At 50.0% G+C, this 25,163-nt stretch overlaps 1 protein-coding gene across 1 annotated transcript in view; it reads right to left on the reverse strand.

The window, feature by feature from the left end:
- Nucleotides 1–748: 748 nt before the first annotated feature.
- Nucleotides 749–25,163, reverse strand: part of Gfod1 (Gfo/Idh/MocA-like oxidoreductase domain containing 1) — a 99,962-nt gene continuing 75,547 nt past the window's right edge. The window contains exon 2 of the mRNA XM_026384568.2: nucleotides 749–7,258. Within this exon, the coding sequence (XP_026240353.2) occupies nucleotides 6,339–7,258 (920 nt within the window). The 3' untranslated portion in view covers nucleotides 749–6,338. The remainder of the gene's footprint in view (nucleotides 7,259–25,163) is intronic.

Genomic DNA, 25,163 nt, shown 5'->3' on the forward strand with positions numbered 1-25,163 from the left:
TGGCTGTCCTTGAACACTGATTCAAAAGTAAGCAAAGAGGGGCTGGGGATGTGGCTCAGCGGTAGCGCGCCCGCCTGGCATGCGTGCGGCCCGGGTTCGATCCTCAGCACCACATACCAGCAAAGATGTTGTGTCTGCCAAGAACTAAAAATAAATATTAAAAATTCTCTCTCTCTCCTCTCTCACTCTCTCTAAAAAAAAAAAAAAAAAAAAAAAAAAAAACAAAAGTAAGCAAAGATACTCTCTTACATAATCGAGTGAACCTGTCATGTCTTCAGAGCTTGGTTGTGGGAACTTAGGGTGTAATATTAAAATGACAAGCAAATTTCAAATTTATTCTCCCAATCTAAAACTGTGTCGCCACCCTCCTCCCTGGTCTAGCTTTTGACCCACGCATGAACACATACACGCATGTACACACACACACACACACACACACACACACACACACCAAGAGGCTCTAGGGAGCTTCTCTCCTCTCCATTTCCACTTTTCCAAAGTGAGGGTTTGAAGCAGCTGGCTGTGAAGTGCCTCCCACTCTCACATCCAATGATTCCTGGAAGGAAGTGAAAGGTGAGTTGACCCCTGGCTCAGCTTCCTGGGTGCTGATACACGGGAGCCGCTTCCAGCACACACACCCCTCTGACACACCCATTCATGCTTCACATCCCACAGATTCTGCAGGTACCTAAATTATGAGCACCTGAGCTTAGAAAATGAGAAAGAACTGGAACTGCTGCTGCTTTTAAATCTTTATTTGCCACTTGTATTCTTTTCCCACCAATGCAAATTGTGGAGAAGAGCGAGGGGCCGTGTTTGGAGCCACACAGGCGAGCAGGCACAGGGATGTGACCCCCTGGCCCCAGCGTCTTGTAAGCAGTAACGGGGATCTGCTGGGTGGGCCAGGGTAATGGCCACCGAACCTGCTGGAAGGCCCAGCAGGGAAGACTGCCTCCCAACTCCCACAGTAGTTTGTCTTTTAAAACACTAGGAACCGTTGCATTCATTGTCCTTTTCTTTTTTTGCTTTAATAATAAAAAAGAAAAACCAAAACCTTCTATAATTTATAAGCTATTTTTGCTATCTACATTATATATAAAATATAGACTCTGTTTATAACACACATCTTTTCCCCTTGATAAATAACTCTTTAAAATATCTAGTATACATGCCTTGACTTTTTATATATAAGTTTGCTTTTATACATATACATACATATATACTCATGTTTGTAAAACACAATAAATACATACTTGACAATGACGACCCAACCAATGCAATTTTGGTTAAAAAAAAAAAAAAACACATACACACAAAACAAATGAAAAGCACCAGGCAGCAAACAGAGTCAAAATTGCTAGAAACTTCTCCCACCCCTGGACAAGGCACAGGGCAGAATAAGGAGCAGGTCAGATCACAAGCTTTTGTTTCTTAACCTGGGATTAGACTCAGCATCACAAATAAATTACTGCATTTATAAGGAGGAACCAAGGGGCTCATTCAATGATTTAGCCCTTGAGGTGGCTGCAGAGGACAGCAAGAACTGGACAGAGAAGGGGAGAGACAGAGACATCAAGACTCCATGGCTCTGTGTACTTCCTGCCAACACCTGCCCTGCTCGGATTGCTGCACAAAGCATCAGGCCATTGCATTCAGCAGGTTCTTTTTGTTATTCTATTCACTGCTGGTGGAAACAGAGAGGACTGTAGCAGATTCCAGAGTTTTCAATAATGCAACACCTTAGGAGCCTGAAGGAGAGCCAGCTTCTTCGGCCTGCCTCAAGGGCTCTAGCAGATAAGCTTGGGGACACGGGTGGGGGGGATGTCAGCAGGCTACTACTTTCCACTCCTAACTGATGTGATCGTGCTCACTCAGCTATGGCACAGCCAGATTCCAATGGGAACAGCAAACCCATCATTTACTGGAGAAGCACGGGAGGTCTCAATTCCTCTGTAGAGAAGTCCCAGAAACCCCAGTCCATCTGGACTGTCCCCACTGGTGGAGACTCTGGGCTCACAATGCAAATACATATGACTTATCTTTCATCACTCTCCTTCCTCTCCCCAAAAAGGGATTGAAATGTGGAGTTCTGAAAGTTGATCCCCCCTCACTCCACAAGCTACTCAATGTCATGACTTCTGCCCTGTCAACTCCAGGGCTTTACAGGCACTGAGTGGAGAAAGAATCCTGAGCTAGTCCAAGCAAGCCTCAGGAAACCCCAAAGGTGAATGTCCCCTATCCTTGCCAAAGAAAACGCCAATTAGAGATTATTCACATTGCAATTACAATGGAAAATTTTTAAAAGCTAATTTTCTGAGTATATTTGAGATATAACTGAGTTCATGAAAAATGAATTTACCTGTAAGAGCTCAGGGAATGCAGTGCAATGCAGTCAGTCCCAACCTCTCTACCAAATAGGGAACCTCAGACCAGTCACTACCCCTCCCTTAGCCACCATTCCCGGTCCAAATCTCTGAGGGTGCTGTGTGAGGCAGTCAGAAAACTGGGCTGGGGTGACGTTAACCACCATTTACCCTCTCTGGGATACAAGATGAGGGACTAAATGTATTAGATGTTGAAGTCCCTTCCCATGAACTGGCTTTACTTTGTCCCCAAGATATCATCAGCAAAGCTGATTTCCTCCTATGCCCATCAAAAGAAAAGAGATCAGATCAGAAGCCCCATCTATAATCACAGGTCAAATCCAAGAGCAGCAACTATAAGACAAGATGTAGAGAGTAAAAGAATACAAATGTACAAATGCACGGCTCTAATCCCAGTCACAAGAAGTCAACCCTGAAAGCCCCACTCCCTGAGAAAAGATATTTTCCTATATTATACTCAGGCCCCCCAAAGCAAAATCCAAGGCCATCTCTGATAGTCAGCCAACAATGTTTTGAAAATCTCCAACTCTGGTTTGTCTAAGTTTTTTGTACATTTTTTGTACTACAACCAAAGATAAAATTAGGAAGTTCGTTTTAAAAGAAGTTGAGTGCTATTTCCATTTGGGGAGGAAAAGAAAAATTGATCATTTCTATTTGCAGCTCTAATAACGAACTTTCTGGCAAAACACCAAATGTTGAATCCTGCTCGACAAGAGGGAGCCTCAGCAGAGAAGTGGACTCCAGGTCTCACTGGAGTCCACTCAGCACAGGGGGAGGGCAGCCCCTCTCCAGGGTTTGAAGGGCAGAAACAGAACTGGGCTTGGAGAAAAAGGTGGTAAATTCCGGTGAGTTCACTTCTGCTTTCTTGCTGATTTTTGGACAGTTGCTTTCTAGTGTGCAAAAGGGATGAAAACACCCAGTAGAGCTGTTCTTATGGACTGAATGAGATGCTCTGCACACTGTATCTGCTGCCAGGTAGGCCACACTAGATCTGAGGTGCCCCGCGATGCAATCTTCCCAGCAAGGAGAGAAGTCTTGGAGAAACAGTGATCACAGCCTCCAAGGTTTCCAAATAAGCCCAGGGCATTCCCTTAACACTGTGCCTGCCTGAAAAGAACCCTGACCTGCATCTTCTCTGAGAATTTGGAATTTAGGACTTTTGTAGAGGCATCTACACAACGAAGGGTACCAGACAGTCAAGGGGAAACTGAACGTGTAGACCTTACAGGGCTGCCTCCGTTACAGCAGGCCCTTGAAGCACATTAAAGAAATGCGCTGGGTTATTACTGGGAATTAGTCCTAGATCAAAGTCTAGGACTAATCTAGCAGATGGTACCCAGACCCCTGAGGGTACCAAGCTGAAACAAAGTCCTCAGGAATTTCAGTCTCACCTTGCTGCTTCCCACCAGTCTTTGCATGTGGTAGGACAAGTGCAGAAGGAACACTAAAGTATCTTAAACTCATTTGCTGTCATTTTTATACTAAAATATGAGCTACCTAGGTCTTTTCTTCCTCTTGTTTCTGTTTCAACCTACTACATGCATTTCAGTAGATAAAATTTGAGTACACTTACTAAAAATATTTTTCATGCTTCTTTTAAAGTATATGCCTTTTATATCCCCTGGCCTCAAACAAGAATTTTTGTTTATCACAGAGCTCAGAGGCCTTTGTGTGGGGGTAGGGGGAATCTCTACAGTGTTATGGTTAAGTACAGAAAGACAAAATGGAAACTCCAAGAATATCTACCTAGACTACAAATGATGTAGAAAAATGAAACCTGTAGAGTCACCTAGTTTTATTTCCCTTCATCCTTAATCACAGCCTTTCAGGCAAGCTAGGAAAAAAAAAACAACAAAAAAAAAACTTCTTTCTACAGTTTTCACAAAAACTACTTCTCCAGAGGGCAATTTAGAACAGAAACCCAAATAGTCCAGAAATGGGGCCCTTTGCTCCAACTAGCACTGGGACACTTTCCATCCACCACATCTCCCAATTTTGAAGTGAGTCAACCTATCAGGGAACATAACCATGTCATGGAATTTCTGCTAACTAACCCCACCATGTTGTATAGGGGCCCAGGGAACAGGGTGATTCTTCCAAGAAAAGCAAGATTTACTCTTTTGTCCTAGAAGATGAACATTTCCCTGGTGCTTAGATACATCCAGGACTATTCCTGTGAGTAGGAGCAGCCTGGGGGCTTTGCAGTGTATCGACTCCAGGGAGGAGGATGGAGGACCCTCTGTTGGGACTGTTCCTTTTCAAATGTTGCCCATTTAGAGGCTGGGAGTGGCCTCCAGGGCCTTTAATTCCCTTCTAGTTCTATTGCTGGTAATCTGAAAGGAAGTCTTCACCCCGGCTGTATGCCAAAGACACCTGTTTGACTTCAGAAACCTGTGAACAAAAGCTACGTAGACTTACGAGGACTAGTCCCCACACCCAGCCTCACAAATGTATTATGGGATGGGGGTGTGTGTGAAAAGTTAGCAAAGACAACAATAATTCCACATTTCAAAATGTAATTGACTTGGTCTTTCTTTCAAGATCAGACCTGAATTTTAAAAAACTGATTTGGGGGACATTTGATGATGGTAAGTATTTACAAATGAGTGTATGGGCCCATGTGACGAGCCGTTCCCTTTTGGCACTGCCCACTCTTGAGCTTACAGTTGGTTGTCACTAATGGAAGCTGGAAAAGTGGGTGAAAATACAAGAGAGCCAGGGGGCAAGTAGAAGATTTTCCACCTTCAGCCTGATCCGCCCTGACATACAGCCCTCTGAGGCCTCCAAACCCCCATTTTAGAAACACTGAAAATCATGTTCCTTGCTATCTTTTTTGATAACTATTCAGTAGTTTTCAGGTGTCAGAATTCTAGAAGCCAAAGCTAAGGGAAAGAGCCTTGGCTTCTCATCTTAAGAGAATTCTGAGTGGAACTGAAGGCTTCCCTTTTCAATCTACCAAGCTGGGAAGCCCAGCTTGGTGTTGGAATTCAAAGCAACTCCAGGGCTATGCTCATTTTCCCTTTTTGGGGACTCACATTGCAACACTGGGGCACAGTGGCTGACCCAGCTCCAGAGGGCAGCGTGGGAACCTGCAGTCAGACGCCCACTTGGTGCGCGCTGTCTGAATGGCTCTCACTCAATCCGCCCTTCCTGGAAAGGTTATAAAGCAGGTTTTGCATTGTTGACAAGCTCGGAGGGAGGGTTCACTCTCTGCCTCACCTGTTCCCATGCAGTGTGTGTTCTTGCTCACCCCTTTCAGCTTAAGGGAACCCTGCTCTCTGCTGCCATTCCTGATCTTTCCAACGTCAGCCAAGGGACAATGCTTCCTTACCCCACAGGGAGAAGGATAAGGAACCAGTCATGCCCTAGGACTCCCCATGAGGAAGATCAAAGAAGCTAAACCCTTTGCTTCTAAGGAGTTTCCCTTCAGACACTTCAAGTAGACTAAAAAGTGCCTCACTAACCCAACCCACTTCCATCTCTCCCTAGACTGTTAGGCTTCTGAGGACATGAGATGATGTGCCATCTCCTGCCAGTGGCAGGTGTCGGGGGAGCCTGGCTCCCATGGCCTTGCCCCCTGATGCAGGGCCATTTGGCTTGCAAAGGAGGCCAAGGTGTGGGGGTGGATGAGGTAGGGAGGGCAGCAACCCCTCCTAGCTTCTCAGTAAAGGGCAGCAGAGGCAGCGAGCCTCCTCCCTCTCATGCAAAACCTGGCAAAGGACGTGTGGAGGATGGCAGGCCCTTCTGCCTATGCCCTGGCCCTGAGCTCAGCCCACCGACACTCTTTATTGGGGGCCCTTACCTGGGCTGGGGTTCACCTTCTCAGATACCATCTACCCGTGTTCTGTCCCCAACTCCCACGATCCCCAAGACCACCACCCTCTCACCCCTACGTGTTTCCCCTTCTCTGGGCCCGGCACAGAAGGTCTAAGTCCCGCAGGTCCTCAGTCTGTGCTAACAGTAAAGGGACATCCGGCTGCGGCGCATGGCCTCGCTGATCAGGTAGGCGGGACTCAGCTCCGGCTCCTCGGTCATGATGGCAATGTTCTGCCACTCGCCGGTCTGGCTGGACCTCTTGATGGTGTCCACCACACACAGCGCGTACAGGCAGTCGTCGAAGGTGGCGGCCATGGTGAGAGGCCGCCCGTCCCACGTGCGCCGGTCGTCCTGGTCCTGGAAGGCCTGGCGCACCGCCTGCATCATCTTCATGGTGCCACGAAGGTAGGGCGAGGGGATATCGCTGAAGGCCTTCTCGGGCAGCAGGGAGTTGCTCACGGGCGTGGCATCCTGCAGCAGCAGCTCCTGCTCGGGGGCACTGTTGCGCTGCCCGTACAGGTCGGTGCCCACAGCCAGCAGGCGCCCGGCCGAGCCCACCACAGTCACATCCTGCTTGAACTCGCCAGGCACGTTAAAGTTGAGGGTGACGGTGCAGCACACCCCGCCCTCCAGCACCATCTGGAAGGTGCAGAAGTCGTCACTGGTGATCTGGCGGATACCCTTGATGTGGTCTGTCTGCTTGACAAAGGTCTTGAGCAGCCCGTGGACCTTGACGGCTTTCTGGCCGGTGAGGAAGGTGAGCAGGTCAATGATGTAGGTGCCCACCGAGTGCAGGCCGCCGCCGCCCATCAGGTCGTCGCAGCTCCAGTTGTACTTCTTGCCCAGCAGGCTGCCGCTGTGCACCTGCACCTCGCACACCAGCAGCTCGCCCACGTAGCCCTCCTCGATCAGCTGCTTCATGCGCACGAAGGCCGGCAGGAAGCGCAGCACGTTGCCCATGATGCTCATGAGCTTGGGGTAGTAATGTGCGGCTGACATCATGCGGAAGGCATCCAGCGGCGTGGCTGTGCGGTCGCAGATGACGTTCTTGCCGATGCCTGCAGGCGGGAGCAAGAACAGCCGGTCAGTGTTCACGGTAGAGTAAGCGGTAGGGGGCGCTGTGGCCGCCGGGGCGGGAACCACACCTGAGCAGAGCGCCCCCTGCCAGGTTATTTTTAAAAACTATTTTCTAACGCCTTTCATTTATATAAAAAATACATCCTACATATTTCAATATTAATTTGGGGAGTATTAGGGATTGAACCCTGGGACACTTTACCACTGAGCCACATCCCCAGCTCTTTAATATTGACAGGGTTTCAATATTAAAGTATTTAATTTTAATATAAAGCCATGGTATTGACTTAAATAGTAAGTTTTACTTTAATGTATTTATTTAGCCTGTATTTTTAGAAATATTTTAAATGTCTGGCATAAAATGCTCTAATATTTATATAAATATATATGCCTTTTACATGTATAAAATATATTAATTTATATTTTAATATTTACATATAAATTATGGTTGTATTAATACATATACAAAATATTTTGCTAAACTATGAAATGCTTTACAATAATTTTTACTAAAAATGTATTAATTTAAAAATCCTACATAGAATATAATCTGGATAGAAACAGGATATAAGCAAATCCTAGCCCAGGGAATGTGATTGACACCCTGTGAAGGTGTAAGCTTTGGATACTGTCTCCCCCCCCCCCCAAGTCCCCCAGGATGGTATCTGGAATGCTATCTTGTTTATTTTGCATTCTGGATTAAGACTGGCCCTGGTCACAGATGTTTGTTTGGTGTTTCTCTAGTCCCATAAAGAACACATATTCATTACATCTGGGGTGGGCAGTGCCTGGTTCCTCCCCCACCCCCATCTGCCTCAGGGTGGAGTTTGTTGCTTTTGGCCAGCAGAGTGCTGGCCAAATAAGAATTAGTCTTGTGTGATGTCTATCATGGGTTTATAAATTACAGGGAGCTGCAAGATGCCTCTCTGAGCCCTTTAGGAGACTAAGTGGTTCTGGTTCTGGAGAAAACAAAGGATCAAAGGAAAGTAGAGTCACAGGGAATGAGAAAGGGATTTATTCTGCAGAAGCAGAGTCAGGGAAGAAGAAAAACAACCCTGCTAGCCTGGGGAAACAGCCAACTGGAACACAACAGAAAGCTGTACAGGTGCTAGCAAGCCAGATAAGACGGATGCCAGGTGAGAGGACGTGGGGGCTGGACGGTCAAGGTGTGTTGCCTGCCTGGAGCAGTTCTTTGTGGTGCTGTCATTAGACCTTCAGATGGAGACCCAGGCACTCCAGCCACAGATGAGGGAAGGGCCCCAAAGAAATTGGGGTAATGAGACACATCCCCCAGTCCTACCTGTCCTAACTGAACATTTGATTGACAAAAATTGATAAGCTCTTGGAACAAGTTGAGCTGAGATGGGGTTTTGCCCAAGTCCTGCAATTACAGATGTCTGACCAGTAGGGGGCGCCACGACAAGGCCGCAGACTGGCACTTGGCACTCTCATTTTCTCCAAGGAAGAATCAGCTGAACAGCAGAAGTGATGGGGCAAAGGGGAGAAAAGACGTACAAACGATAGTCACCAACTTCCACATGCACACCCAGTTCTGGCCCCAAGTGGAAGTCTGGAGCCTGCAGAGTGATCAAATACCCTTTTAACTCCTAGCAGCCAGGTGCACACTGAAGCACTGGCAGTGACTGAACCACTGGAAGTGCCATGTACCTGCACGACAGAATGTTCCAGCAAATATGATCTTGTAGGCATTAAGCTCATGTTGCCAGGTCAGAGTTATATGTAAACAGGTTGGTAGGTCACTGAAGAGGCAGGTAAAAATTCTGCTGATCCCTGCCTCACACCAGTTGGGTGTAGACTCCGGCCTCTGCTACACCCTGACCAGTGCCTGACTGCCATCTCCTTAGTTTATTGGTCATATGAATGACACTCAAAGAAGTTTACTTTTTCTATTACAAAAAAACTATAAAATAACAAAAGGAGAAAAGGATAAGTAGAAGAAAACATTCACCTTCCTCTAAATACTCACCTCTAACAATCATTGAATGGGTAATTATTGGCCACTCTATAGATGAAATGATTCTGCTGAAAGTTCCAGAAAATGCAAAAGGATCACAGAAATTCTGCTTCATCCTGAAATTTGTGCCTGGATTCCCGTGAATACAGGAACCCCCTCTCCTTGGACTATTGTTATATTGTGGTTTCAAACTATCCAGTAGGGTCCTCAAGGATAAAGACCAGGTCTGTCATTCATGAAGTCTTTCCTATGCTCACAATCCTAACAGCATGTCTTGAATGGGGCAGAGACACAGCAAATGTTGTCACCTGACCCCACCTCTCTGCCCGCCATCTTTTATGACAACCATGCTTTATAGATGGGTCTTGGTAACACCTTCACATACAGAAGTCTCAACAATTGGAAGTAATATCTAGGAATCCATCTCAGCTTTGTGCCCAAAGATGCTGTTCACTGTGTTACTTAAGTGACAATCTAGGAACACTGCAACTGCCCAAGAATGGGTAGGAAAACTGGAGACCAGCCATATAATAGAATACCGTGCAGTCACAGAATCTGATGCCTAGGAAGACTGTCCAGGGGCCAGCAAGATGACTGTGATGTCACGGTCCTGGAAAAGGCTCTATTCATAAACTACTACTATCTCAATTTGCTTTAAAGAGACAGAAGGAGAAACCACGTAAAGGAATACCTCAGTGCTTGGAGTGGTGAATGCTGATCAGTAGGACGATGAGTGATTTTTCTTTCTCTTTTATTTTTGGAGCTGGGGAAGGAACCCCGGGGCCTTGTGCAAGCTAGCAGGTGCTTTACCACTGAGCGACATCCCCAGCACCAACATTATCCCATAGTTTCTAATGTTAAAAAAAAAAAGACTAATTATCTTTTTTTTTTATCTTAACTGGTGAGATGGGGCCTTTGAAAGACAGCACTCGCAGTGACAGCAAAAAGACCCTCGAGAGTCTCTGATGGACGGGCAGCTCCAGTTCTTACGGACCTGAACTTCGTTTGCTTCAGTGGCTCAGGCTCTGTTACCTACTCTCTGGCTCCAATTGCTCAGAACCTCTTTATGAGGGGGAAAAGACTGCCCTGGTCTCACCTTGCATAGCCCAGGGGACAGTCCACTTCCTCACTCCCAGTGAACTTTAGCAAAGGGTCAGGAAGGCCATCCCTGCCTCACAGGGAACCTCACCAGACACGCGTGCTTTAGGTTTCAATTTACACTGTCTTGTAGCCAAATGGGGTGCCCTCCTTCCAAGACAAAAGATTAAAACCTTCAGCCTTCAGACACTCTTACAGAAAATCATGCTGCATAGAATTCAGCAAAAGCACTTCAAACAGATGGATTCCATTTCACTCCGAATACAGTCAGTACTGGGAAAACAAGAAGTGCCTGGAAAACGTGTTTTGTGTTTTGCCAAGGCCTGATGGCTTCCGAGCAGGGCAGTTCAGCTAAGCCCTCTGCAGTCAGTGATAGCAGAGGAACAGGCGAGCTGTCGGGCCTGCTGGTGACAAGTGGCCATCCCTGGCTGCTTCCACCCAGATCGCACACTCCAGGCTCAGCTTGCTCCCTTGGGGGTCTGTCCCTGTGTCCAAAAATGGATGTCTTGGAGGTGGCCATGAGTGGTGGCAAAACACACAGGGACTGCCCTGGATCTTCTGAGGAGCCCTGCTAGCCCTCCTCTGTGTAGACCATGACCCCTTTGTGGGAGGAAAGAGGGCTGAAGCCAGGTCTTTGGGGGAGCTTTGGACTTGAACCAACCTGATTTTTCAAGACAAGACTCCTTCTTCAACAAATAAAGTAAGAGCTATGTGCCATCAAATAGAGACAGATAACTTCCCATCTATTCACGGAGCTGAGGTTGGAACAGTGGGAGGCTGACAGGGAGCCCTCAGAAGGTGCAAGTTCTCCCAGCAAAGCAGGGTGCCTGCTCTCTGTCAGAAGCGCTTAAATTCAGTAATTTCCAAAGTAACTGCATTGCCCTCCTGGGGGACAGGGGCACTTGGCTTCCTCCAAGCTACAGAGCATGCTTTCTGTAACTGAGCTGAAGTACCCATGGCCTTCTTGAGCGTGCGTGCTAGAGAGAAGACACCAAATGCCACCTGCAATCGGCTGCCCCTTCACTCTCTGAGCTCAGGCTCTGCAAGTCAGAGGTCGGTCCTGGCTCCCATCTGTGCATCTCTTGATGCAAATGTTGCCCCCTGGGAGCTTGGGCAAGGGGTTTCTCATGGACACCTCTAGACAAGGACAGGCTCTCTGCTCTCCCACAGAGCAGGTGCTCTTTGCTGATCAGGGAGGCTCTTGCAACCCAGATACTGGACCTATTCCCTAACATAATCAGCCTGGAACTTCAAAGCAGGTCTCCCTGCCAGCACATTTCCAATTACATACTCCCTTATCTAATCACGCTGGAAATCTCTGAGGCCAATGCTACTTTCCCACCAGTTCCTCCTGATTATTCCACTTGTGTTGACAGCCCCTTATCTTGTGGAAGCCAACGCAGAGACTGGTCCTCCAGACCAGCTTGCAACTGTCCCAGCATACAGGCAGAGCCCTCCAAAGAAATCCCATCAGACAGGGCTTCCCAAGTTCCCCTACAATTTGCAGAGAGACATCTTGCTCTGCATTTCAAGCAGGAAACTCATTATCTTCACGATATCTGATACCTGTTCCTTCAGTGTTCCTGGCACTGGGACCAGCGAATGAAGAGGAAAACTGATTGGGAGCCATAACCTAGTAGAGAAGAAGAACCAGGAAGTGGGAAAATACAGGCTGCAAATCTAAGAGACACAGGAGCAATGAGAAGGTGGGCTGCTCAGCTGATTTGGACCAGGAAAGCAGCTCTACTGGATAGATGACATGTCAGCAGGGTTCTGAAGCATGTGCAGGAGTTCGCCTAGTTATCAGATGTTCAAGTCATCCTTCAGATGTTGCTCCGTTTAGAAAGTGGGATCTGAGAAATCTCTGCAACTGGACTGTTCACAGAGATCGTGTCTGTCCTGATGTGTAATTTTCTGAGGAAAAGAGCCATTGGATTCTTGAGAATCTAGCATTCAAACAAAGATTAAGCAGATCTGGAGCTCAGAAGAGTAAGAAGGCACATCAAAGACCAACATCTGGTTTTAGCAGAACTAGGCACTGTATGTGAACAGCCGGGGTTACTTGTGATCTCTCCACCCAGCACCCAGAGACCTGGGACCTTCCATCGGCTTCACTGGCTCACGACAACACTCTGTGTAGTCCAACTCTATCTCCTGTCCTTGCTCCAACACAGGTGCACACACACCACTTCCTTTTTTCCACTTACAAAGTGCAAGAGACTGGCCTCACCGTAAGCAGAGATGACTCATCTACTCCCACGCTGCCCCGGCCCCTCCTCTGTGTAAGCTGGAGAAGAGCCCCACGCAGAGATGAAATCCCCAATCTTTAATCCCCACGAGAGTTCCTGACAAATACAACTCCCCAGCTCAAACCATTAGTCTGATCTGCGCAGAGTAATGATGACACACAGTAGCAACTGCCGCCGCTTATTGAGCACTTTATGCAAGGGGGAGGGGTGAGTGTCTCCCATGCATTTGCATTTTTCAGTCGACATATCCCCATGTGATGGCACGATGACTGTCCCCACCTTCCAGAGATGGGAACTGAGCCTCTGAGAAGGTGAGCATCTGGCCCAGCTCCTCCTCAGTGCAGCTGAGATTGAACCTGGATTGTCAGGCTTGGGAGCCAGCCTGGCCTCCGCCATCTGCCCACCCTGTCTTAGGTGTATCTAGCACCCATGTCACCCCGAGACATGCCGCCACCCCTGCCAGTTCTCACAGGTGCAGCGTCTCAGCTCACGGCACAGGAGGGCTGGGGACAGCCCAGTGAGTGGCTGCTGCCAGCAGCAGAAACCAGGGCAGACGGGTGGGGCTGCTCAGCTGGGGGACAGCTGAAGGCCCAGAACATCTTAAGTTTCCATCCTAATTTTGAACTTGAGATGGAAATGGGTCAGGGTGACCCACATTCGACTCCTTTGTCCAGGCCCCGTGTCATCAATGGACTCTGAAAGGAAGCAGCCCAGCCGGCAGTGAGGGCTTGAGGCTGAACTGAATGATGGCCAAGGGCTTCCCACCTGGAACCCACCTTGGAGCAGCTCCTCTCCCGCCCCCCCGCCTCCATGCAAGCCTGTTTGTTGGCCAAGCCCTCTTTCTGCACAAGAGCCCACATCGTTCTGGGATTTTCTCAAGCTGCCTCCTCTGCATTAGTGTCACCTAGCCACCAAGTCTCTCACATCCCTAAGAGGGACAGGGCCAGGGGATCCCGCACATCTCCATCACTGCAGGAGAGAGAAGGAAAACTACTTTTTACCTCCCAAGAGAGACAGAGGGAAGCAATTCAGCATCAGCAGATAGATAATACGCAGGAGGCAGAGCCCTGCAGGCTAGGGGCCAGCTCCCCAGGTGGGTGGGCCTGGGCCACCCTTCCCTGCCTGTTGGTGGAACACACTGACTGGAGTGGAGGGGGCATTGAGATGGTAGGAGGTCGGAGGACTGTGAACTCCAAAAGTTGAGTCCTGCTGCTTTGGTCTCAAAAAGCCAAATAATCCCCACTGTACTTCAGTGGTCACTACGCTGGGGGGCAGCCTGGTGTGGACACTCTTGAGCCCATACTGCCATTCCACACCTGGTCAGGCCAAAGGGCACCAACTGGATCCAAGGGACATAGCTAGAGCCTCCTAAGGAAGTCTCCCTTTCTCTGCAGAAAGTAGCCACCCCGGGCAGGAGAGGAGGGTACCAGGGGTGAAATGCAGAACCAGAGCCACCAAGGAAACGAGCTTCTCAAAATAGATATGATACAGCTGGATGAGATCACAGGAAGGGACTATCATAACAAGAAAGAGAAAGGTTGGGTTTCTTCTCCAGAGAAGGAAACTAGCCAGGCAGCCATCGGCCGAGCTGTGTGGGGCCTCTGTGGTCAGGTGGCAGGTGCACCAGCGTGTGGCGTGGCAGTTCTCTCGTGCCACCACATTCAACTACCACAATTCACGCAGCAGCTTCACACAACACCCGCTCGCTATCAGACAGGTCACTAGGTCAGAAGTCCAGGGGGCTCAGCTGGGTCTCTGATTAGGGTTCCAGACAGCCATTCCGGAGAAGAAGCTGCTTCCACGCACATTCAGGATGCTGGCCCTGGGGTTGTGGGACTGAGGTCTGTTTCCATACCAACAGTCCAGTCCAGCTGGCGACCACGTCTCTGCCCTGTGCCCTGCATCCTCCAGCCATCGAGAGAATGTGGACACCATATCCTTCTCTCACTTGGCGTCTGACTCCCCTGGAGCCACCAGCTACAGAGGCCTTTCCACCTCAGCGCCCTCTTGTGATTAGATCATGCCCACCCAGACGGCCTCCTGTTGGAGGCCACAGAACCACTCACAGGGATCTCACCAGAAGGCGAAAGTCACGTGCCCACCGGTGACTCTGGCCCAACCTGCACATTTGTTCTGAGCTCTAGAAACTTTAGAAAGGCTTCCCCCGAGGAAGGCTCCAGGACTGGGCCAACACAGAGTACCTCTGACCTGTGTCTGCATTGCGTTCAAACCTCCCTTTGTTTCTGGATCTTTCAGTCGGTTTTCCTCCATCGAAAAGAAAGTCTCAGTGAGGTACTCTGGAGTTTTCAAAATCTTTTCACACCTTCTTGTTAACCAGGAGGTTGTGGCCCTGACGCCAGGCTCCCTGGGCAGTAGGAACAGGTGCAGGGTAGGCCATAAAGAGGGAATAACAGTGTTACATGCCCACTAGGTGTCATGGGTTCCCACAGGCTCATCTAAGCACCACAAGGGCACCATTTATACAGAATGGGGAAACTGAGGCTCAGGGACTGGGGTTGCCCAAGCTCTGCTCTGTGAGGCAGGTCCAGGCTGCACAGCTGTGCTACCATCCCCACCCGGCGTGCCCCACCTAGAGAGTGGCTCCCTGCAAAGGATAGCCCGAAGCTATCAGAAGAATTAAGAAACCCTAAGCCCTGGATTTGTTGCAAAGTGACTGTGGATGGCCATGGAGGGAGGGCAGAGTCTTCTAGAAGCGGGAAGGGTGGAGAGCAAGAAGAGCCAGGGGCTGGACGGGGGAACACAAGGGTTGCCATCAAGTTGCTCCACATCCGGGGCAGAAAACCAGCCAGAGAGCAACTGAAAGATGGTTATCAGGAAGGACAGTAGCTGGGGAAACTGGCCATTGTGGTGACGGGGGTTGACACAGCTGAGGAAAGGAAGCCCCCAGGGGCTCCAGCCTGCTGCCAGTGGGCGCCTGCCATCTTGGCCAGAGGAACTGGCAGCAGTGGCCGTGCCCCATGCTTCACCTCCACGAAAGTGGGGTAGCAGGAGGAAAGTCACCGTGGGCCGGACTCACATGGCCTCAGAACTGCAGATCATGGCAGGGGATGAATACCTCAGGGTGGCCAAACCCAGCCAGTGCTCCACACTTCCTCCCAAAGACACAGGGAGCCTCGTCCTTCAGCCAGAGGGGAAGGAAGGGTGTCAGCAGGAGAACCATGTTTCTTTATAGTCTTCAACTAGAGCAGTGTGACCCCTCCCACAGCCCGAGGAGAGCATCCAGGCTGCCCCAGGACAAGTGGTGGTTACTACCAACATGGGGTTCCCAGAGCATCTCCACCCAGTCACCGTCACAGTGTCCACAAGTCAGACGAGGCTTGGGGAGTCGGGGAAAGGCACTGAGGCTTGGAAAGGGACCCTATCCTACTGAGCCACGGGTGTCTGGGATGTTGGGGGGCTGCGGAGTGGACATCTGCCACTTGGGAAAGCTGCCCTGTCTCTGAATCTCCCTGCTATGCTGGGTTGGGGAAATTCCCCTCCTGAGGGTGTTGGTGGGAGGAACAGCTTCTCTCCCCTGCCGCAGCCAAGCCAGCAGCTTGTTTACCCAGCAGCCTTTGCAGCAAAGGTGTCCGCCCGGGTTTGCCCAACCAGGGACACCACCTGGGCCTGGTACACAAGGAGGAAGGTGGAGGTCGGGGTAGCAGTGGGGAGCGACTTCTAAATTCTAGGCTGGGGTGGCAGCCCTGCCCATGATGGCTTCTGTCACCCAGGGCCAGTATCACCAATTCCAACCATGGAACCAACTCTGACCATGCTGGATGGGGTCCCTGGTCCAGCTGCCGAGCCTTTGTTTGTTCCTCTGGTTTTCCAAGCCTACTTCCTCAGCCCCCCAGATGTGTCTGTGAGGCTCCCATGTCCTTTCCGAAAATTCCATTCTGCTCACATCAACCCCGTAGATTGCCTGTTGGCAATTGGAATGTTTCTCGAGTAGCACAGGTTTCCAAGCTTTCTGGACCTTGTCTGAAAAGATTGATTTGAGTGCAGAGGAATCACTGAGTGCCTATTAATAAAGGAGCCCGGGATCCAGATGATTTATTAGACAGGGAGGGGAAATGGGGACTGGGGCTGTGGACTGATGATGTTCTGATTCCTGCATTTGCAACATCTGTGACCTGAGCCATTTCACATTAAGGAAACTCAGTTTCCATATCTGTAAAAATCAGAATAATAATGCCTGCTTCAAATGGCTGCTTTGAGGATGGGACCACATAGGCACTGTCCGGACCCATGAAAAGTAGCCACAGACGTCTACTGGAGTCGATCGTAGATCCGAAAATCAAGGCACAGGTCAGCTCTGAGAGCTGCAGGAATTCAAAACAAGCCAGAGGCAGGGAGGGGCGTGTGACAGCGTCGGGGCGAGGGAGGTACAGACTCTAAGCAGTTCCAGGCCTGCCCTGGTGCAGAAGCCATCTGGACACAGAGCCGGTATCTGGCCCTCCAGCTTCCCAAGATGCGGACAGTCTGGAAGGCGCAGCGCAGCCTATAGGAAAATAAGCCTCTCACCAGGACCAAGTCACTGCCGAACACTGCTGCAAATCAAATCAGCGCAACTGGCCAGGGCCCCGTGGGCTGGACCCTGGACGCCCCTGTGAATGAGAACCACAGGCAGAGCCACAGCCCAGGTTGTGCCTGGGTGAGCGTTGAGATGGAGGCTGGCAGGGGAACTTCAGCCAATGTCAAGTTCGCTCCGTGCCCCTCACGGCCTGGCAGAGGCTTGGGCTGGCATTACTGGCTGTCTGGGGTGAACCCAGGGAAGCAAGGCTGGGCAAATGTAGGGCAAATGTAGGGCAAAGGCCACCTGAGAGTTTCACTGAGCACCTCATTAGCCGCTCCTCATAAATAAAGCTCAGCTGGACATGGAAGGCTACCGGTTAAGCCTCTCCTGCCAAGGGACAAACTTTGCCCTGGGTCACAGCTGTTGTTTGGACAGCTTTGTGTTACTAACCTCCCCGGGCCTGGGTTCCTTGGGAAATACTCATGTCCTGCCAACAGTGCTGGGAACCTTAAAACTCGAAAACTGGGGACAAGGAGTGAATGACCAGAGGAGGTGTTTACAAAGCCTGTCCCCTGATCCAAGCTTCCCTCTGCAGCTCCAGCTCCGAAGCCAGCAGATTTTTTACTTCCTGTGTCCTCTTCTCTTAAAGGGATGGTGTTTAATTTTCCACCTCAGGGCCAGGTGACAACAGCCTGCATTAAGTGGACAGGGTTTTGGCAAGCCCAGCCACTCCAGGCTGAAACACTGCTCACTGGGGATGGAGACCAGTCACATGGCCCTAGGCACTGGCCACGTGAGTCCTAGTACTTTTCTTTTGCAACAATTTGCAAACAATACAGACTGGTGTGTGTGTGTGTGTGTGTGTGTGTGTGTGTGTGTGTGTGTGTGTGTGTGTAACTGGGATGGAACCCAGGGACACACTGCCACTGAGCCACATCCCCAGCTTTTCTATTTTTTATGTCGAGACAGGATTTCCCGAAGTTGCTGAGGCTGGCTTTGAACTTGCAATCCTACTGCCTCAGCCTCTGGAGGTGCTGGGATTGCAGGCGTGTGCCACCACGCCTGGCTACCGACTGTTTTTAAAGGCAGAAACCTAGTTGGCAGAACTCCCAGAAAACTGGACGCAGAAGAGTCTGTATTGGCCAACACTCCCCCGCAAGCTGCGAGCTGGAAAGCCAAGGCTGGCCTGGTGAGGGCAGGTAGCTGCAGCTCCTTCTTACAGATGAGGAAGTGGGCTGGGGATTCAGGTTGAGCTCTTTCTCTTCTGCAAAATACTGTGAGGCCCGAGAAGAGGCTGAGCTACAGGACAAGAAAGTCCTTAGCCCCTGGAAAAACTGAGCCCCGACAGGACTGTCACGGTTCCCTGTACATCTGAGGGCACTGCAGGGGACTGGGCTGGAACAGGTCTGGCTGGGGGTCCTGAAAGCTCAGTCCTCAGGCTTGCGCAGGACCTTGATAAGCCTGTGCAGAGACGTCTGAGGTCTTGGGCACCAGAGATCCCCTTACAGGTGTGCCCAAGACAGAGAGCAGGGCGCGTCCCTCTCCCACCCTCTTCTCATTGACAGCAGCAGATAAGGCCTTGTCATGCATCTCCCTGAATCCTCCCAACAACCTGCAGAGCTTCTGTCCTCCCAGCCTCACTCCCACACCATGAAGCCAGGGCCTCGCCGTAGAGGCCCAGAAAGTGGTGGAAGCAGGGTGCAGGCGCCTCATACCAGCTCTGTGCATCTGTGCTCATCTCGATTATGCGGCATCGCAACTTCAAATGCAACTCGAGAAATGGTAAAATGGGACTGCAAAGGAATAGAGTTGAAAATGTGGATTTTTTTTTTTTCTTTTTTCTGTACTGGGCATGGAACCCAGGGTCACTCTACCAGAGTCACATCCCCAGCCCTTTTTATTTCTTATTTTGAGAGAGGGTCTGGCTACATTGCTGAGGCTGGCCTCGAAGTTGCAATCCTCAGCCTTGTGCTCCCTAATCGCTGGGATTACAGGGATGCACCGTCGTGGCTGGGGGGCTGTGTCTCAATCGCATCAACTGAGCAGTTGACCTAGACCAGCTATGTATGCACACTCGGTGTCGTTCACACAGAACACCTGAGGATGCAGTTCTTAGAACACATCCCTGTGGTTAAGCAACCCATGACTGTATTTTAACTTTCTGATACTCAATATTGAGTTTGGGGCAGCTGCTGTGATTAGAAACAGACACACCAGGCAAAAATCAAGGTGGGAAAGAGATGAGGGGGGAGGGTTCTACCTGGTGTCAAGTTTGAGAAATTGTTCAGTGGCTAACAGGAACATGTGTACCATTTTAAGTCATAGTTATTATTCAACAGTGAAATAAAATCTTTTTACTCTCAATTTGTGTGATTTTTTTCCTCCCTAAGCAACTGCAAAGTTGTTAGGACACAAACACTTATTAAGTTGCATGGACCTAACTGCTTACTAAATTGAGATAAGAGTGAACAGAGAATGGTTGTGAAGCTGTGTTCTAGAACATTCTGGGCAGCCCCTATCCCCAACCATAGACACACAGGCCCTCAGCTTGGGGGCCAACATGTTTTGAAGGAAAGAGGGTAGGGGAAAAAAAATCTAAAGGAGAAGTGAGCTGAGAGACCTTCTCGACCTCCAGAATACATACAATTTTCTGAGCTCTTTGATGCAAAATAAAATGATCAACAGCCTCTGCTGACCACTGCAGCTCCAACAGGGCTCTCCAACAGGGATGGAGCAACGAGCTGCCCCAACACAGTCTCCTCCCACTCCCATTTCTTGCGTTTGGCAACTCCAGAACTTACTGAAGTACACAGCTTCACTTACCTTGTCTTCAATTACCCATAGTCTACCACAGTCTGAAAATACTTAATAGAAGGTTCCAGAAAATATGTCATAAGTTTTAAATTGTGTGCCATTCTGAGGTCTATGATGAAACCTCATGCCTTCCTGTCCAGGATATGAAGCCCAGCTTGTTAACCAAATAAACCTGTTTTCTTTATACATTTCCCACACCCAGGTATTTTGGACAGAAAGAGACTAAGACAGGGCCCAAGTTTTGGAAGGGATGGATTAAGCAGGGACTGGCACCCCTCCACACACATGACAGCCATGGCCTTTGGCACAGCCCTCTCCCAAGAGGAACTGGATGTGCAATCAAGAGCCTATAAACCACCACCTGATAAGCTCATGCATTGCGGCCTTGCCTCTGATAGGGGACTCTTGTTCCTCCTTTCTTGAAACACCATAGGGATTCATGCAATAGCCACAAATTGAGGTACTGCAGGGTCACGGGTGGGTCATTTAGAAGCTGGACAGAGGCCAGGCTTGCCCCTTCCCAGCTGTGGGAACTCTGAGGTGGGAGTTAGTCTCTCAGGGTTCCAGCTTCCTCATCAGTAAAATAGGACAGGGACAGCTGATGATCAGATGACCTCTGGAAAGTGACAGCCAGGACTCACAAGTAAATGTCAGCCCCGCCCCTTGAGATAAAGAGCCCAGGGTGGGGGCTTCATGATGTCCCTGGGCTTTGTTCCCACTGGAGAAACTCCCGGGGCTGAAATGCCAAGTCTCTTCCGCCCCCTCCCAGAGTTCGTTCCCAGCCGTGGGCAAGGGAAGCCCAGAACCTCCCCGGGCTGCACGGCCCGGTCCAGAGGCACAGGGCGAATCCAGGGTGAGCTGGGGGTGTCCACTCAGGCGGGCAGAGGGACTGCAGGAAGGTCCTCCAAGGCTCAAATGGCAGCAGTGGGTTCTAAGAATTTGGATGTCTGGGGAACAGCCTTTCACTTATTTTTAATAACCACAGAAACACCCATGGAGGCCCATCCAACGCACAAACAAAGCCGAGGAACGAAACTCCTCCCAAGAACCGTGAGACACCCCTTATTGAGCACCTACTGTTTGCCAGCCACAGTGCTAAAGGCCTTTCTCATTTCTCAGAGTCAGCTCAGTGTCATTTTATAGACGGGAGCTGGGGGCTTAACCTGCCCCAGGTCACACAGCCCAACAGTGAGTCAGGAGCTGGGTTCCCGTCAGGTGCCGTGGACTTGCAAACGCGCTCACCTCTCCCAGTGAGCTCTATGCTGGCTGGGAGACAGAGCTGGACCCACAGCACCATCGCCGGCAGGACAGGTGGCCTTTCCCAGAAGCTGGTGGCAAAGCTGAGTCCTGCAGGGGCTCAGAAAATGATCCCCCAAAGACTGCTGCTTTGATCCCTGCAGAGACCTTGGAACCCACCTCGGGATCCCAGCCCCAGGACCTCCCCGGGGGTCTCCCTGTCCCTGACAGGGACCAGCTGTCTGTGATGTCCCTTGATCTGCCTGAGGGCTGGTTCCACCAAGAGAACATCATCGACTTTGGTCTTCTTACCGAAATTTCATGAACCACGAGGACCTGGACAGACTTTCGCCTCACACTGGCCTCGTTTGGTCCCACAGAGGATCACTTACAAACCACTGTCTGTTTGTGGACCGGTGGACTGTCCCCGGCCACCCTATGTCCTCCAAGCCCTTGAATTCCCCTAAAATCCATTTACCATTCCCCTAAAGTTGGTCTAGGCTCCCGACTCTACCCTCCTCCTGGGAAAGCCTGTAGCATCTTCTTCTTGTTTTTTTTTTTAAAGAGAGAAAGAGAGAAAGAGGGAGATATATATATATATATATATATATATATATATATATATATATATATATATATATATATAGAGAGAGAGAGAGAGAGAGAGAATTTTAATATTTATTTTTTAGTTGTCAGCGAACACAACATCTTTGTTTGTATGTGGTGCTGAGTATCGAATCCGGGCCGCACGCATGCCAGGCGAGCGCGCTACCGCTTGAGCCACATCCCCAGCCCAACTGTAAGATCTTCTTGAGCTGGTGGCAGTGGCTCTGTGATCGCCCCTTGCAGATAATACATTTGAGTGATTTCTCCTGTTCATCTTTGTCACTTTATTCCAATAAGCCTGCAGAGGGCAGAACGAAATGTCCCCTTGGCCCCTTCTCCTGGCAGGCAGACTGTCACCTTTCTAATCTCTCAAGTCTGTGACTGTCCCCTTATGTGATGGCAAGGAGACTTCGCAGATGTGTTGAAGTTAAGGATCACGCAGGGGATTATCCCAGATTACCCAGGTCGGCCCGGTATCTCACAAGCTCCCGATAAGGAGGAGGCCAGAGGTCAGCATGGACACAAGAGGCAGAAGGGAGCCCAGGTGGGCAAGAGCCAAGACGCGCAGGCAGCTTCTAGAAGCCGGGAAAGGTAAGGGGAGGAACGCAGTCCTGCCAGGACGGGCAGTTTAGACTTCTTGCCTCTAGCAGCGCTTCAAGAGTAAATCTGCACCATTTTAAGCCACTAAACCTGTGACAGCAGCCAAGAGGACACTTGGATACCTGGGGATGTTGCATGTCAGAGGGAGGGACAGGTCTCACCCAGGAGGAAGGGTGGGATCCTGAGTGGCGGTGACCATGGGCACACAGTGACTCCCTTGAAGACCCAGGCTGCAGAGCCACAGGGAGGCTGCGTGCTGGAGAAAGTGCTGGGGAGGGAGGAGAGAGCACACAGCAGCCCTCAGGGAGCTCAGAGCCACAAGCTGGGACCTGGGGACAGATGGGCAAGAGCAGATGCATGGAGGGACCCTGCAGAAGCCGGTTCTCAAAGGAAAAGGGACATGAGCCTCCAGGCCCCTGGCTGCTCCGTCAGAGCACTGGTGGGACATTGACCAGAACCTGCATCGTGTGGCTCTCCAGCCCGGGATGGTCTGGGGGGACTCTGCTGTGTCAGAAAGCCCAGAGCTGGGCCACAGGAGGCTGGGCTCTGCTGGAACCCGGTAGGGAACCATCTGGCCTCATCTGCTTCCATGGTGAGAAGCCAATACAACACAGGAGGGCAGGGTGGGCAGGGGACCCACGATTGGCCAAAGACCAGTTCAGCCTTAGGAATCACAAGAAGATGGTGGTGACCCACTGTGGGTGAGCTGGAAATGACACATGGCCCAGGTGGCCTCTCTGGAGTGTCGTCCTTTTACTTGATGATTTGGGGAGGGATTGAGAGCAAATATTCATACATTAAACATCTTATATGAAAATAAACAGGTTCCCTTAGAACCAAAAACAAAGTCTGCATTCATTTTTTAAAATATTTTTTTAGATGTTGATGGACTTTTATTTGATTCATTTATTTATAGGCGATGCTGAAAATCAAACCCAGTGCCTCACGCGTGCTGGGCAAGTGCTCTACTTGTATTCATTTTTAAAACCACAGCCCCAGCCCTTGTATTCATTTTTAAAAGAAGAAATTTCTGAGTACAAGTCAGGTCCCCAGATACAGACTCTCTCTGCCTCCCAAGGGATGCATTCCCTTTCTCTGTCCTTGACAGACAGGAGGAAGTCTGAGACGCCGACTGCTGCCTTCTGGCGCTGTTCTGAGGATGAAACCAGGTCAGGTACAGGCATGCTCTGCAGGCATGGAAGGATACCTGGTTTCACTCTGATTTGCTTTTTTACCACTTCAAAGCCATTGCACCGTTTGCATGTTCAAGGTTTGTGGTGACCCTGTGTCCCCTGCATTGAGCAGATCTACTGGGACCATTTTCCCAATAGATCAGATGATCACTAACATTTTTTTTTTAGCAATAAAGTAATTTGAAATTAAAGTATGTGTATTTTTTAAACAGAATGCTATCACATGGTAGACTATAGTGTAGCACAAACATAACTTTTATATGTACTGGGAAACCAAGCTTCTGTGTGACGTGCTTTACTGCCGCTTTCACCTAACTGCAGAGATCTGGAGTTGAACCCTCAACATCTCTGAGGTCCGCCTGTCTCGGATAGTCATCGCCATGCTCATGGCCTGACAGACACCTGACCTGAATCTATTACAGGACTCACTTCTCACCAAGGCCTGGGCTGGGTGGGGATCAGGGCACCGCTTGGTCTTTGACATGTCCAGGCAAATCCAGGTGGGACCTTCTTTTCAAACAGTTCATCCCTTTGAAACAGTCCAACCCTGGATTGGGTGGCCATTTGGGTAGATACACTTATCGACGTTCATCGTACACTTAATTCCTGCACCACATTTTGCTGCATATAAATTCTTGCCTATTTAACTGAGAATGTGCATGTGAGTGCACAATGCCTATCCACGGTACTCACTGGGGCGTCTAGTTATGATGAATGGGCACCCCTGGACTCACGGTCCCAGCGCCTGGAGGCAGAACTCAGCTCTGCTGAGCCCTCCTCGCCTCCCACCCCACTCAGCCATCCAGGCATCCCAGTAATGGACACGTCCCTTTCCTGCAGGGCAGGGCTCACAGCAGCCAGGGGCAGTACCCCAGAACAGGAACCAGCAGGGACGTGCAGGGGCTCAGGGCTCCTTCTGAAACCTCTGCACTGATGAGGAAACCACAGCTACTGTCAGATCTCCTTTTCCTTATTCCTCCCAGCACACACCCTGAGCGAGTCCCAGGAGACTGGGCATTCAGAAGAGATGGGGTGCACCAGCACCTGGGGAAACAGGCAGATTTTATAGGTATTGGGGTAACGTAAAGACATTTTAGGAGAGTGGACGCTCTGGAATGGACACAGTCCAAGATCATTCAAAACAAACATAATAAATGGGCGGAGCCTCAACCTGCTGCATACAATGACAATCACATTGGAAGCTGGAAAACAAAATATATACTTATCATTTGGCAAATAGATTTAGGTACTGGGAAACCAAGCTTCTCTGTGACTTGCTTTACTGCCACTTTCACCTAACTGCAGAGATGTGGAGTTGGGCCCTCAATATATCCTTATCATTTGCCCTGGGATTCTGGAATATTCCCCACACCGAGGACCCCACCCTAGTCCAGCACCTTGAACCCTGGAAGCTGCCACAGCAGGAGACACCCAGATCCTAGTCCCGCTCCCAGGCTGCTGCTGTGCTAATGGCCATACTAAATAAGGAAATACTTTGGATGTCCCCTTGCCCCTGGAACATGATTTAGGAGTAATCCACAGCAGATCGTGATGGAAAGAGCACCCATTTTGTCTCAATGAAGTGCTGCCAATGGTGGG

The sequence above is a fragment of the Urocitellus parryii genome, chromosome 8 (genome assembly GCF_045843805.1).
Source record: "Urocitellus parryii isolate mUroPar1 chromosome 8, mUroPar1.hap1, whole genome shotgun sequence".
Taxonomy (NCBI): domain Eukaryota; kingdom Metazoa; phylum Chordata; class Mammalia; order Rodentia; family Sciuridae; genus Urocitellus; species Urocitellus parryii.